The sequence below is a fragment of the Danio rerio genome, chromosome 13 (assembly GCF_049306965.1).
Source record: "Danio rerio strain Tuebingen ecotype United States chromosome 13, GRCz12tu, whole genome shotgun sequence".
NCBI lineage: Eukaryota > Metazoa > Chordata > Actinopteri > Cypriniformes > Danionidae > Danio > Danio rerio.
In genome coordinates, this window is record NC_133188.1 from 34,324,743 (window position 1) to 34,340,892 (window position 16,150).

General features: G+C 38.3%; 1 protein-coding gene across 3 annotated transcripts in view; it reads right to left on the reverse strand.

Moving 5' to 3' along the window:
* Positions 1–275: 275 nt before the first annotated feature.
* The window catches only part of wu:fc13h05, a 49,863-nt gene continuing 33,988 nt past the window's right edge, over positions 276–16,150 (reverse strand). For 2 of the 3 annotated variants that reach the window (XM_073920134.1, XM_073920133.1), the window contains one exon: positions 276–11,460. In XM_073920134.1, coding sequence (XP_073776235.1) covers positions 562–11,337 — 10,776 coding nt within the window. In that variant the 5' untranslated portion in view covers positions 11,338–11,460 and the 3' untranslated portion in view covers positions 276–561. Of the gene's footprint in view, positions 11,461–13,062; positions 13,536–16,150 lie in introns of those variants that run through there. The other variant, XM_005156947.5, reaches the window with a different exon arrangement.

The following is a 16,150-nucleotide window of genomic DNA, read 5'->3' on the forward strand; positions in this document are numbered from 1 at the left end:
CAGCATATATTATGCCCTTCTAGCCGCAACCCAATGGGAAACACCCATTCACACTCTTTCACACACATACACTTCGGCCAATTTAGCTTATTTAATTCACCTATACCACATGTCTTTAGACTGTGGGGAAAAACCGGAGCACCCGAAGGAAATCCACGCGAACACGGGGAGAACATGCAAACTCCACAGAAAAAATGCCAACTGACCCAGCTGGGGCTCAAACCAGCAACCTTCTTGCTGTAAGGCGATCGTGCTAACCAATGAGCCACCGTGACGCCCGTGTATAGTCTTTATTGTATTATAAATAAAACACTGCAAAATTATTTTTAACATAACATAATTCATTGGAATGCTTCGTAATTCTTCAATTGATTTTTCTGACAATAAAGAGCCCATGCCCTTCCCCTCGGCTACAAAACACAATGCAGTTTAATAGCAATCTTTGAATACAAATTGAACACCTTTAATTTAAAAGTCACATTTAAATAGCTTAGATATACAGTCATAAAAGGATAGATTTGTGTACAAACAGCATTTACCTATTTAAACTATCTTTTCTTGTCATGTGCTCTCCATTGCAAAGTCCTCTAATTCACTCATAGTTATAATATCTCTGTGTCTGTCATTGTCATCAACATTGTTTTCTGCATACAAAGCCGGGTTGTGAATTTGCTCGTGTGACCCATACTGTGTTTCAGGGTATTGCTGAGAATCTCTGCTGTGATGAACATTCTGAGTCCACGCTTCGCTACCCGTCTCAAGCATATCCCGATGAACTGTTAGCGCAGCCGGTGTTGACATTTCAGATGATGACCTCAAGGGTGATAATGAGGATGCAGCCATTGGCAGAAAGCCACGATACAGCATGTAAGGAGCATTTAACATTTCAACTTGTGCTGGCTGTGTTAAAGCACCCTGAGACCTCTGACGGACATTCAACTGTACATATTTACCAGTTTCAGGGTCATAAAAAGTCTTTGTCTTAACCGGTAGTGGTACGTCCACCATAAAGTACTGCCCTGAGTTTGGGTCTTGCAAAAGCTTTCTCTGTGTCATTGGGAAAGGTTGCGCCACTATACTGTGTGCAGGGGGGGAGTAATTTGGCTGGGTGTCATATTGTGAAAGAGGGGGTGAGGCATGCACCTCTTGATGTGATGACGGTACATCCGATGGTGAAGAGGGAACGCTGGAGATGTTGCTGATTGATTTGGGTTCTGGTTGTTCTTGGTTTTCAGGTGCTAACTTCGGAGACTCAGACTTTTTGAGACGTCTTGTTGTAAGTCTTTGCGCTCGCCGAAGAGCTTTTTCAGATTTGGGGGGCACCGCTGGAGGTTTCCCCAATGATCTTATATCACTACAGGCTGATTCTGGCCTTTCGTAGCAGACTGAATCTGGTCGTTCATAGCAGGCGGATGCAGGCCTTCGGTAGGAATCTCTGTAAAATTCATTCTTAGGCATGAAGGCCATACTTAGGTCGGCCAGATCTATAGGTCTCGCTGTACAGTTTTCTAAATCTTCCGACATTGTGCTGATGACCGAACGGGTTTCTTCTTCCTCAAAATGTTGGCTTCTTCTTTGATAGCTTTTTAATTTATTTGTCGAGTAATCTGCTATGGACATGTTGTTATGGAGTGTTTCCTTTACTTTTTGGAGTGGCTGGGTAACAATAGCTGGCTCGTGTAAGAGAGGAAGGTTAGCAGACTCTTTGGGATGAGTTTCATCTTCTTTCTCTGAACCGCTCAAGTGTTCCTTTGGAGAACCAATCCTCAAGTCATCAGAGAATGACCTGTGAAAGCGTGGCTTCACAGTTTTGGTCACAGAAGACGGTCTGATGGTATTATCCTTCACTCTGAACATGGTGGGTTTTCCCATGGCTGGAGAAGAAGAGTTGGATCGGGGTCCTGTCATGTTAGCTTTACCATATTCTGTTAGACTTTGCAAAGACAAGCTATCTTCCTTTTTGTCTTCCTCTAATTTGTTTTGGTAAATTTTGGGACTTTCATGAGGTGGCTCGGGTGTGTAATTTGGCTTTGGTTCAATGTCAAGAGCATTCACGGTGTAATATTGTAGTTCTTCCATTTCTTCTTCTGGTGGTGATGCCATATTTATTTGGTTGTCTGCTTGTTTTACATTACCCAACACTTGTCTTCCTGAATGAGAAAAGCTAGTCTTCTCCATTCTTTTATCATGAGCCGGTTGTCTTGATCGGTTTATTGTACTCTCAGCTTGCAATGCTGCAATATTGTCTCCTTGGGGATTCCTGGACTGGTATGTTTTGTAACTTTCTCCTGTTTTTGTTTGCTCCAAAGTTTGTTTAGTATTTGATTTCCTATGAATTGCTGGAGTCCTTGATTGAGTTGAAGCAGCTCTACCTTGTGAACCTGATGCTACCAGTGATACAGGCGTTGCTTCAGCTATATTCGTACTGGGATTGTGCTTTTGGGCTAATGATGGTGTTTGCTTGAGATTTTGACCTTTTTCTCTTAAAATGGCCTCTCGTTTTGAATCTTCCCATATATCTCCTGACACCTTTCTATGAGAATCTTTAGAAATTCTTGAAGCCGGCTGATCATAACTGTTGTAGAAGTCCGTTTTTGGAAATATATCAAGCTCTTTTGTGTCATCTTCTGCAGCAATAACTTTCAGTCGAGCATAGTCTGCGATTGCTGATATTTCAGGTCTAGTCACCTTTTTGTTCCTCTGTGTAGCCTCATTTTTGGATAACATACCTTCTTTCTTGGCGTCCTTTTGATATATCTGTGCATGTTCTAGTTCATAGCTTGCACTTCTTTCTTTTTCAGGCTCCAAACCTCTCCCAGGCTGATTCTGGTTTGTATTAGGTTGATGAGCTTGTTTTGTCTCAGTAGCTTCAATATGTTTTACTTGCTTTCCTTCGAGACTGCTTCTGTTTTCATTTCGAACTTTCAAATTACCATCCTTTTGTCCATTTTTACTTAATACAGGCTGTTCAATCTTCCTTTCCTCACTATTCAGTGCAGGTTGTTTATTATCACAGACTTTTATATGTTGAGACTGAACTAATGCATCTTGTTGATTAATTTCTGGCTTTTCTGATTCACTTGGACAATCTCTCTTAAGTGGTTTGGGTGCCGTTTCACAGAGCCCTTTCATAATGTCCACAGTTTTGGGTTCATTTTGGGCTGCAAGGGTCTTTATTGGTAACTTCTTTAGCTCTGCAAAGTCTTTTTCACCCACATGTTCAGCCACAACAGTTACTTTCTTTCCTTGTAGAGTTTTCCTCTTTATCACTTCATGTTGGTTTTTGTGGCCTACCATGAATTCTTTGTTTGATGACACTTCCTCTGTAGACACTTTTATGTCCTCTAAGTGAATTTTTGGGGCTTCAAAAGAAGCCTGGTTGTGTTTTACAACAGTACACACATCCTCACCAATACTGCTAACTTGATCCTTGTAATTATTAACATGTGTTGTATCTTTTGAAACCATCTTCATCTGGTTAGTAATTTCATGACTCTTGTTCAGTTCAACTTGTAACTTCTCTTGTGACCTTTTCACCTCCAAATTCTCCTTTCCATTCTTTTGCAGAGTTTGGGTATCTTTGTGTGAGACAGATTCTTTTTTCAAAGCCATTGTAGAATCCTGTTGTTTATCCTCATGAATACTTTTCTGATTTTCTGAATTAAACGTTTCCCTTCTGTGTATTTTATTCGGATGTAGCATTAATGTATCAGTTTGATTAAACATTTTCTCTTTACCTTCCACCTCTTCAAGCTTCTTTTCAGCTTGGGGTATTGTCTTTTTGGGAATTTTACTTTCAGTGAGTTTGGTCTTGGCTGTGTCCTTTGCCAAGGATGTGTTGGAAACGGATGCTTTTAAAACATCAGATTTTGCTGCTCTTGTTGATTCACACATTACCGATTGTTTAGTCATTAGGGATTCATTGTCTGTTTTCTTTGTGGACTTTCTGGATACGTCATCAGTAATATTTCCTGTATTTTTCATACTTTGCACTTTCTCACTGTTTCTCACTTGCTCTTCAACTTTCTTTTCCTTCGATTGAATATTGCTTCCCCTACTCTGACTTGATGGTTCAATATTTTGTGTAACTCTGTCTTGTTCAACATGTCTATTTATATCTTTTGGTATTAGGGTGGTATCACTTGTAGAATGGCCAAGGCTTGGTATACTATTTCCTGAACTCTGTTGCTTTTCAGCAACGTTGTTTGAAGGGATATCACAGTGTTGCAATTGCTTGATTTTTCCCTCTGCTTCCTTTAAAGGTTGACTTGTAATAGACGTCTTTTGACTGGAGGCTTGTCTTGAGTCATCTGAATGTGTTTGTTTGTCACCTGAGCTTTTTTCTTTGGGTGTCAGAGGTTTGGTAATACCATGTTTTATTGGTTTGTTTGAGAATTGAGTTTCAGTGTCCTCCTTTTCTTTTCTCTCTCTCTCTTCTTGAGTACGTTTTGACATGAGATGACCATGGTAATCACTTGCTGGAAGCCCATATTTAGCTAAGAGGTCCTCGTATGATGTAGTGATTCTTCCCATGACATTTGACTTATTCATAGTTGTCGTCAGTTCACATTTTCCAATCTTGTCTTCTTTTTCTTCAACGTTTGAAGATACTTCAGTCTTTCTGCGAACAACCTCAGGTTCATTTTCTGCTCTGTCATTTTCAATACGAAAGCTATCATCCTTAACACTTATTTCAGTTTCAACAGAACTCTCCTCTTCTTGTTTGACTGAATTTTGTTGCTCATCAATATGACACTTACTTGACACACATATAGTGTAGATCATGGGCTCATCGTCTGAGGCTGCTTCCGTTTTGCTTGACACACAAATATTGTAAATCATCGGCTCCTCTGCAGACTCCACTTTGCTAGGTGTATGAATGATGTTTGATACACCGGCTGTAGATTCTACATTCTGTGTTGAAACAGGCTTTGTATTGTCCTTTTGAGTTGCACCCTCATCTAGTTTTACTTTATGTTGTGAGGAAACATTTGGTTCTAGTTTATCTATAGCTTTTTTGGGTTCAGAATTGCTTGGGTTCTTTTCTTGAGATTCTTTTGTTGTCTTGTGATTGTTGTTCTCTTTTGATATTTCCAATGGTCTAGGAAGTTCTTTTTGTTTTGACATTGCACTTTCTGGCCTTTTCTCTACCTGTTGACTGTTACTTACAGTTGCTGAACTATCTATTATTCTGGACATGTTTTGGCTTTTAGAAAGTTCCTTTTTGTCGAATAACACCAAATTCTTTGTATTTTCTTTATCTTTATGTGGTTCTTTTTGATGATCATTTTCCTTAGCTTTAGCTGAAGTCTTGTGTTTTAGTGATTCTTTATTTGATCCTGGTTTGGACCGACTGTCCACCATTTGGTTTGCAGGAGTAGACTTTTCTTGTGATGCATTGCTTTGTTGATTATCCATAATATTTTGCTTTGCTTTACTATCTTTGATTAATAATGCTTGTCCATCTTCCTTATTAAAGCTTAGCAAAGACTTTGTACTTTCATCAACTTGATGGAGATCTTTTTGCTCAAAGCTTTCTTTTGCTGTAACTGATGCCATTTGTGTTAGGGATTCTTTACTTGTTTCTAGTTTTGACAGACTGCCCTTCTTTTGGTTTGCAATGGTAGTTTCTACAGCATTTCCTTTTGATGCACTGTTTTGTTGATCAACTAAAACATCATCCTTTGTTTTAATGTTTTTCACTGCTTGTCCATCTTCATTGTACAAACATAGCATAGACTCCGTATTCCTATCATCTTGATGGAGTTCTTTCTGCTCACAGTGTTCTTTTGCTTTAACTGATGTAATTTGGGTTAGTGAATATTTACTAGTTCCAAGATTTGGCCGACTGTCCATCTTTTGATTTGCAGTGGTACTTTCTATAGCCTTTCCTTGTGATGCACTGTTTTGTTGGCTATCCAGAACTTTTTCTTTTGTTTTAATATTTTTGATCATTAATGATTGTCTATCTTCATTATTAAAACATAGCAGAGACTTTGTATTTTCATCATCTTGATTGAGTACTTTTTGCTCGCAGTTTTCATTTCCTTTAATTGATGCCATTTGTGGTAGTAAGTATTTACTCATTCCAAGATTTGACTGACTGTCCATCTTTTGGTTTGCAGTGGTAGCTTCTACAGCCTTTCCCCGTGATGCACTGTTTTGTTGGTTATCCAAAACATTTTCCTTTGTTTTAATGTTTTTGATCATTATTGCTTGTCCATCTTCATTGTTAAAACATAGTAGCACCTTATCATTTTCATCATCTTGATGGAGTTCTTTTTGCATAGATTTTTTTTTTGCTTTAACTGATGCCATTTGTGCTAGGGATTCTTTACTTGTTTCTAGTTTTGACTGACTGTCCATCTTTTGGTTTGCAGTGGTAGTTTTTACAGCCTTTCCTTGTGATGCACTGTTTTGTTGGTTATCCAAAACATTTTCCTTTGTTTTAATGTTTTTGATAGCTAATGCTTGTACATCTTCATTATTGAAATAGAGCAAAGACTTTGTCATGTCTTCATCTCTTTGGAGTTTCTCTTGCTCGCAGTTTTCTTTAGCTTTAGCTGAAGTCTTGTGTTTTAGTGATTCCTTATCTGATCCTGGCTTTGACTGACTGTCCACCATTTGGTTTGCAGTGGTAGTTTCTGGAGACTTTACTTGAGATGCATTGCTTTGTTGGTCATCCATAATATGTTGTTTTGTTTTATTGTTTCCAATTATTAATGCTTGTTTATCTTCCTTATTGAAACGTAGCAGAGACTTTGTATTTTCATCATCTTGAGGAAGATCTTTTTGTAAACAGTTTTCTTTCGCTCTAACTGATGCCATTTGTGTTAGAGATTCTTTACTTGTTCCTAAGCTTGACTGATTATCCTTTATTTGGTTTGCAGTGGTACTGTCATTAGCCTTCACTTGCAATGGATTGTTTTGTTGGTTAAATAAAACATTTTCCGGTGTCGTATTGTTTTTGATCATTAATGCTTGACCATTTTTATTATTAACACATTTGAGTGTTTCTGGCTCCATGATTCTTTGTGAGCCTGGATTGTTTGTTGGCATAGATTTGACTTTGGCTGTAATTTCCATCGACGATGCCTCTGAATCTGAACTGAGCCCAGAATTATGTTTATAGGTTCTAGTTACAAGCTGCTCTACATCTGCACTTAATGTAATGGTTTGAAGGTTTGAGGTGAGCTCTGATTTGGCAGATTCCATTAGTGGTTTAGCAGGTGGAATTCCATTTTTAAACTTCATGTCACTTGATGAGGATGTCAGTTGACTAGCTGTAATCTCTGAGCTATTTTTGATTGGTTCAATTTTAGGTTGCTCCACTGCAGCATCAATCTTACTTTTATGATGTACATTAAGTTCCTCAACTCTTGGCTTGTTTCTCTCCAATCCCAAAAGGTCATTTTTATTCAAACCGCTAGTAGATTTTGAAGCCTCTGTGCTTGTAAAATCTTTTTTGGTTGTATCAGCAGGTTTAATTAAAGCCTTTTCAGTATATTTACTTTGGTTACTCCCATACAAATTTTCTTTCTGATCATGTTTTTCATTATAGAGTACTGGGGAATTTTGGGATGTGCATTTCTCAGGCTTGTGTGCAGTTGTCACATGACCTGACATTAACTCGTGGCTCTGTTTTACAGATTCCTTGTTAGCGTTTATATCCTCTGAGCTTGTTACATTCATTTGCCTATCTTCAGAGATTCTGGATTGCTGGTAGTCTTTCTGGGCATTATTTATCATATCTGACACTATTGTATCTCCTACATGAGAAAATGTTTCTTTCATTAAAACTTTATCATCAGCTGGATGTGCGTCATTTTGCCTGTCTACTGTCAAAGGTATACGTTTTACTTTCTCGTTCCTCATTTCAAGTGAAAATTTCTGATTATCTTCAACATTTGGAGGTTCCTTTTCTGTTGATGGTGGCGACTCATTGTTGAGATGATGATCTTGCGTTTTATTTTGTTCTTTGTACTGGGTTACACTGGAATAAGTGATATCTTGAAACAGGTGATTTAGCTTGTCTGCTGTGATTTCCTTCTTATTTGAATGACCTTCTTGACCTTCATTATTGATAGTCATACTTGGTTTTGTTGTATTTCTTGCAAGAATGCCTTGTCTGGCAAGTCCCTTTTCTTTAATTGCTGATATTTCCTTTTGAGCATGTGCTTTCAATTTCGACGTCAGTATTTCTTGTTTGCTTTGGCCTCTTTCTTTGTAAGACATTGCTCTTGTAGTAGCCTTCTCAGTGTCTTTACTCATTATTCTATCTTTTCTGTCATTGCTGATATTTGTTGCATTGTGGAATTCTTTTCTAATATAGCCAGGCGATGGACTTATAACTTCCTGCACTTTGTAGCCTTGTTGTTCTTGCTCCTTAGCAAGATCTGTTGTGGTTAGTTTTTCAGCTGCATCCAATTTCACTTGACTTTGTGAATTTTCTGATTTAGACATACTAACTGAATTATCCTTTAGTCTTCTTGCCTGCTCGTTATCTCTGATGGCAAGAATATCATTAATGCTGAACCTGTCTTGTTTAGTTGAGTTATTTTGATCTGAGGTGTCAGTTGATGAGGCTGATTCTCCATCCTGCAATCTGGGTTTTGGTGCACCATTGCAGGTAACAAACTCAGTTGTAGTTGACAATGTATTAGAAACATTATAACTCTTGGCATCAGTTTGTTCCATTGTCTCTAATTTTTTTTGCATCCACATGCTTTCCTTGGTGTGCCTGTCTTCACTTGTTGACATGTGCCACTGTTTGTTATGCTCATACTTATATGGCTGATAAGAGTACAGTTCTTCATTCTTTTGGGCTTTATGGTCTTGTAAAGGTGCATACACTCTCTGATCAAATGTCTTTTGCATTGCCATGCTGTTAGAAGACACGTTCTGTTCTGGTGCTTTAACATGATCATTTGTTACATTAAGGCTTTGTAAACCACCATAGACCTCTTTTAGAGGATGTGTTGTATTCTGTTTTTTTAGCATTCCATATGATTCAGTATGCTTTGAAAATGTGTTCAATTGACTGTCACTGTAAGATGTTTTCCTGGGTGATATAGAGTCTTCTCTGACCTCTTTCGCTTCCTCCTTTGAAAGTCGACCAAGTTTAATGTCTTCATTCACTTTTTGCATATAAGTTTCCTTTCGGACAGAATAATTATCATTGGCAGAATATTGCTTGGCAGTGGCCTTCCTCTGTTTGTCCATCTCAATCAGAGCTGCTATTTCTCCTCTAAATGGCCCTGATTCAAATCGGTCATCTCTTTCATTGACTGAATCAAACTTGTCCCAAGTTTTTCTTCCAAAATCCTTTCTTTGTTGTACATCATTTTGACTCAAGTTATTACTCTGGCCGTACCGTTCTGATGTCTGAGCGGGCAGAGAATGTGTTGGAGGGTAAGCCTTTGGATGCATGTTTGCTATTTCTGGCCTTGCAGGACTAAAAGTATAGTTGAGGTCTTTTAATTGACCTTCTGAAGTCAGATAGCTTTTATGCTGTGCTGATAAATTGTGTGTTGAGAGCCCTACATTAGCCAGCGAATCTCTGCTGGGAGAGTGACCCTCTGAACCCTCTGAACTTCCATGGACTGATTTGTAATTAGCGACTCTTTCCTGAATTTGAGGTGAATTTAATGTCAAATTATCATATGATCCAAAGCCATCAGTATAATCTTTAAGGGTGTTAAGGGCTGCACTGGGCTCTCGGATTGAGTTGCATGAGGCCCGTGCATCCGTTCCAGACAAATTCTCATGAGCAGTTTCTTGGGATACAAGTATATCTGAAAATCTGGATTCCCGGCCCTCCAGCTTTGAGGTCTGCTTATTTCTGTCTGTTATTTCTAGGCCTTTAAATCTAGTGGGACTGTATGTGCTCTTGACTCTTTTTCGATTGTCTTTGAGGTTGAACAGAAGACTTGAAGCTTTGGATTTGTAGCTGTCACGCAGATGTTGGACATCAGTCTGAAGTTTAGGGTCAGCTTCATTCTGTGAGGAATAATCAGAAACAGAGGGTGTGTGTGCAAACTGCAGGATCTCAGACGTCTCTGTTTCTTGTCTCAGGTGAATGACCGGTGTGAGAAGCTGAGTGATACTGAATGGCGTCACACTGCTAGGTAGGGTGCTTTCAACCACTATCTCGTGTGTTGCTTTACTATTGCTAAATAAGTTTGAATCCGGTCTACATGTCCTCTCATTAGAAGGTGAGACCGTAGAGGGCCGGTTGACTGGTTTGTTCCTAACAAAGTTGTTGTTTTTCTTCCAGGGTGGGTAGTTGGATGCTATCTCAGATTCGCATCTTTTCTCAATTGCAGAGGCTTTGTGGGTAAGCGTGGACCTGGAGCGCTGACTAGCCACAACATCCTGAATTTGTCTCTGACTTAAGCGCCTATTTTCACACAGAGAGTTAGGAACTCTGTTGTTGTCTTTCAGCTCTTTGTACATGGGAGAATCATACCACCTTGGGAATTCATTAGCTGACATAAACCCTGACATCTTTGTACTTTCGAAGGTAAACTTGTTGTATTCTTCCCACAGCTGGAAGGGGCTGAATTCACTATGAAAAAAACAGTTTGTGGAGTTCATTGACAACTTACTTTTTGAGGTTTTCATCAGGACAGTTGTGTCCATCTGGCCCACTGCACTAGCCATTTCAGATGCATAAAAATTGTTTCTGTAAGACTGAAAAGAGCCCAGCTTAAAATTATGATGGTTTTCTGAGAAGTCAGAGAGTTCCCTCTGGATGCTCAGCAGAGTTGATTTGTCCCATGATTCACTGCCAAAGTCTCTGTACCGATCCCTTGCCAAAATAATGTCACATGTCCCACTGTCACGGTAACACTCCCCTGCACTAAAGGCTTTGATTAGAGAGGACACTCTGGATGAGCTCCGGCCCTGCTGCCACGTCACCTCATTGGAGCCATTGTTCATGTAAGGCAAGCTTCCTTCTCTGAAAGCCTGTTCCTGATGGGTTACATCCACATAGGAATGCTGGAATGTTGAGGCCATCTCGGGCTGTGCTTCTGTCTCCCCATATTTCTGGATGCTGTATGAATATGTCTCCTCAGATGCTGTCTTTTGTTGGGTTTCCTCAGCAAATGCTTTATGTCGTTCAGTAGGAGATGATGAGAATTCCGAGTCATTGTAAATGGCCTCTTCTCCAATGCACAGGCTCCTGAAGGCACGATCGGTGAGGTTGCTGACCTCCCTGTCCGTGTCATCCATAAAGCTGCCGCAGCTGGATGTGTCACTGAAGCCATCAGAGTATTTACGGTGGCCCTGCATGCTTCCCCGCTGGCCTGTGTGGCACTTTTCCAGCAAGCTCATTTCAAGTGCTTACTCTCATGGACAGGGTGCAGTTGTCCCTGTCAGTCTTGGAGGTGGCTGACACGGGGTGTCTTGCATTTAAGTAGTTCACCTTCTAAAAGGTGATCAAAATGCCGTCCTTTCCTGCAAGAGTAGCAAAGTAGCAAAGATGTCACAAACCTTCTGTTCATGGTAATTCTCGGAAATCAGACTACTCCTGGGGAGTTATTCAGATGTCTAGTGAACAATTCACAATTTATTATTAAGTATGACATCCAAACACTTTAAAGATCTTTGACCTTTAAATCTGATCATTTGTGAGTTGAGCCACACACCTTTGCCTTGCATACTGCAGATTCATATCACGTGAGTTATATTTAGAGAAGGAAACTGCTTCCCATTCTTACACAGGATCATATATTAGAATTCTTTAACACTTGCTTAAACACTAAAATAAGTCTTTTTTGGAACACACTGCACATGGACTTGACATGGTATTGGTAGCATAGTAAATTGTTAGGTTCCAGCATTATGTTTTTTTTCCCTGAATACACCAGTTTTAGTATTCAAATACTGTTATTTTATTAATTTTTACATTTTAGGAACTTGTGTTGCTTTGTTTTATAATGCATCTATATTTTTTATTATTATAATAATTAATGTATAATGTATAATAATTAGTGTAATTTAGATTTTTGTATTAGTTTAAATTAGTTATCTTCCATTTTGTTATGATTTTGTTGTGTTGTTACATTTTTTGTTAGTAATTTTTATTGTCCTATTCGATTACAGTTTTGAAAAAATACTAGCTTTACAGTCTAGCATCTTTCTCATTTGTTAACATTATATCACACTAATAACTAATTGCAATGCTTAATTAAGTTTAAAGAATCACCATCCAGCATTATGTTTGGTAGTAACTTTTCCGCTTGTTTCTTTTGAAGTTAACTGTTAAAAGCAAGAACTGTTCATTTTAAAGCAAAAAATCAAATGCATATATAATAAATGATGCAAATAATAATAGTAAATAAATAAATAAATAATGCAAATTTACTTTCAATTGTTGGCTGATTGCTGGGGAATACCTTTAAACACCTTCCCTAAATTTATTGTGGTTACAAATCCGAAAGCAGGTTACAATACATTCTCCTGATGATTTGATATTTGCAAGGCATGCATTGCTCTTTGACATTTTTTTTAATAAACTAAGATTAAATATGATATTTGTTTGACAAAATTTTTATAATTTACATAACATTTACTCTTGTCCCTACCTTCCCTAACTTATCAGAGCTATTGGGACAATTCTAAATATATGAAGTCTCTATAATTAGTCTATACCACTTAATATTCAGATTAGCATTAAACAAAGTTTCAGATTAGAATTCGGTTCCCATTTTAAATGACATGTTCCTAAATTACAGGCTTAGATTAGGTTGCACTTAGTATACGCTTTATGTTTTATTATAGCACAATAAGTATATTTTATTATGGCACAATTACAAATAAATTTAAAATAATCATGGCTTCATTGCAATGGAAATGTCTGATAAAATTAGATTGAATTTGGTAATTATTCAACCTGTTTAGAAATTTCATTTCCTGATTAAAATATAGGGTTTTTTTTTAAATCAAGGAACCTACTGTATACACAAATAATAATACATAAAACATTTTCTGTATTACTCAATTCCATATGTCTATAAGCCATAATATAATAATGTGAACATTGGAGTTTATTCTTACCTTTTACTCTTATATCTCATTTTTTAGTGGAGAATGTAGATCTTGTGCTTCAAAAAGAAGCCAATCCTTATTCGCAGCATTCTATTTGTGGCAAGCAGCATCAAAAAGTTTCTCTGCAACAACTCGTTTCCTGAGCTCTCCTTAAGCTGACAAATGCTGAGGTAAAGGCCACTTAGTACAAAGCCCCTGAAGCAAATTTTTAAAAGTAGCAACAGTGGAACAGCAGTGGAATCAAGCAGAGACGATAGAGCTGGAAACATGGGACGATGGCTTGAGGCAGCTCACATATTGGAATAAGCATGTGGTGTCAAGTGTCCAGCAGATGGAAAAAAAATTCTGTAATTCTGTTGTGCCATGCCAGGTATTAATAGTCAAACACCTGAACAAGTGAAATTTCTAATGCCAAAAAGAAAGACAAATCCCTGTTGTCTTGTAGCTTAACATGTATCCACTTGTGAGGTTGTTGTTGTGGTAGACAGCATGTATCTATCCAGATGAACATAAGCCCACAGTGTAAAAATAGCTTGTTGCTTCACTAGCAAGTGTCACCCACTTCTTTTGGCTGAACTGTGCTTTCGACAAGTCAACAGATGATATGTGAGCCCTCCTTGGGATTTCATGAGTTAAACATGCCCATTAGTTTTTCCTTCATGAATTTTTATTTCCATTCAATTTTTTAATTATGCTTAATATAAAAAGAAAGGCCAGTCTTAATCAGCCCGGTTATGAAAAATGTATAAGCAGCACAGTCTCTGCTGTCATTTATGTTAGTAAAAAGTTGTAATAAATGGGTCACAATAGGAGGGGTATTTTTTGAGCCATCTCCTCCCCTTTTCCATTTTCGAATGTACCCCTGATGTCAAGCAATCTCACCCCAGTCTTAACTTTGCAGCCAGCCACTGCTATAATAGGACATGGGTGCAGTGAGCGCTTTCCCAGGAGTCTTGGCTGCTGCAGAGGGCCTGGTGTGTAAAGATGATGGACACTCACACATGGAGCAGCAGGGCCGCCCTCTCTCCTCTTTAGAGCCCTGTTGCTAAGAGCACTCTCGCTCACTACTTCCTCACCACTACCAGCAGTACTTTACAGCACTGTCTGATACAGAGCCATTCATTATCCTCAGCTGAACAAGATGACATGTTATGACCAAAAAAGCATGATCCTGACAGCTGAGAACACAGTTACAGTATTAATACTGTATTAAAAATCCTTAATTTTGCGGTGGCACAGTGGGTAGCACGTTCGCCTCACAGCAAGAAGGTCGCTGATTTGAGCCTAGTCTGGATTAGTTGACATTTCTGTGTGGAGTTTGCATGTTCTCCCCGTGTTTGCGTGGGTTTCCTCCGGGTGCTTGGGTTTCCCCCACAGTTTTCCCCCACAAGGTGAATTGGGTAGGCTAAATTGACCGTAGTGTATGAGTGTGTGTAAATGAGTGTGTATGGATGTTTCCCAGTGATGGGTTGCGGCTGGATGGGCATCCGCGGCGTAAAATATATTCTGGATAAGTTGGCTGTTCATTCTGCTGTGGTGACCCCAGATTAATAAAGGGACTAGGCCAAAAGGAAAATTAATGAATTTATGTAATTGTCATTTTCATGTTTGCAGTAAAGGTTCATTTTACTTTGGCAACCCCTGATAAAGAAGGGAATAAGCTGAAGGAATGTGAGTGAATTTTTTTTTGCAAAATCATATAGGTATTTGATCTCTGTGAGGTTGAAAACCCATAAAAACAAATAATCCCCAAAACCATGCCTTTCGTTTGAGCTATGTTTGTGCTGATTTATGCAGCAAAAACGTTTGTGCTGGTTTGAGATATTAAGCATTATTGTTTTGACCGTGTGACGTCACTTTCCACCACATGTTGCTCAAATCACTTCAAATCAGCACAGGTCATTTAAAAAGATCTCAGAATAATCTATATTGGCCTAGGCTGTTCTAATATCTAAAAAACAAAGCATCACAAGCAAAAATTGTCTTTCATAAGTACAATTCAGCACAAATGAAAAACACACAAGCTATTTTGGTAAATATGAAATTTAGAGCCAATAGGATGGAGAGTGATGTTACGGCTCCCGAAATACTTTGCTTATATCTAAACAAAGAAAACAAATAAAAGTGTTTGCTTTAACAGCACAAACCAACTCAAATGGAGCACAAACGGCATGTGCTGATTTGAAGTCATTTGAGCAAAATGGGGTAGAAAGTGACGTCACACGGTGAAAAAAAAAAAAAAAAGCTTATGGCACAGTTTTGGGGATTATTTGTTTTTATGGGATGCTGTTCTGAGGTTTGTTCTTGAACATGAAAAATAATTTTTGCTTTACACCGCAAGAGTTTTTCTAAGTAAATAATTGCAAAAAAAATTGTTTCCTCTGGTTTTTTTTGTTTAATATACATACAACAAATAACAATTTTGTTTGATACAGTATAAGCACCTAAACACTTGGAGTAGCAGCAGTGTGAGTTTCGGGGCAGGACTATCCTACTAGTTGAGCGTGACATTAGCAACACCAAGATTTTAGGTTCGATTCCAAGCGAAAGCAAGAACTAATAAAATGAGTATTTTTAATGCAATGTAAGCTGCTTTAGATAAAATCATCTGCCAAATGCATAACTGTAATGTAATGTTAACAAATGACAAACAGAGAGTGTGTTTTGCCATGACAAGTAAATATACAGAAGAATAATCCTAATTAGAGATGCAGAGAGTTCTTACACACACACACACACAAAAATATATATATATTAAGCATTTTGTTCCTAAGAAAAATGCAGATTTATTTATTTAAGTGCAAAAAAAATCTCTGCATAGTATTCCATGTCAGGGATTGCAGCAGTAACTGTCTCTATCACAAGATTTAGGATTTAAGGGGGCTCAGTGGAGTATACTGCACTCTTGTAAAAACTCTGATTATATTACATGTGTATGTATGGTCCTGAAGGATCAGGTAGGTGCTGAACCCCATAACAGGTCAGAATGGAATCTTCCAAACACTGGCCATTCCCTCTGTGAATCACCCATCGTGACATTTATGGGATCGTACTGCAATTACAGACCCCTCTGCTTGTCAAACCTATCTGAATACTT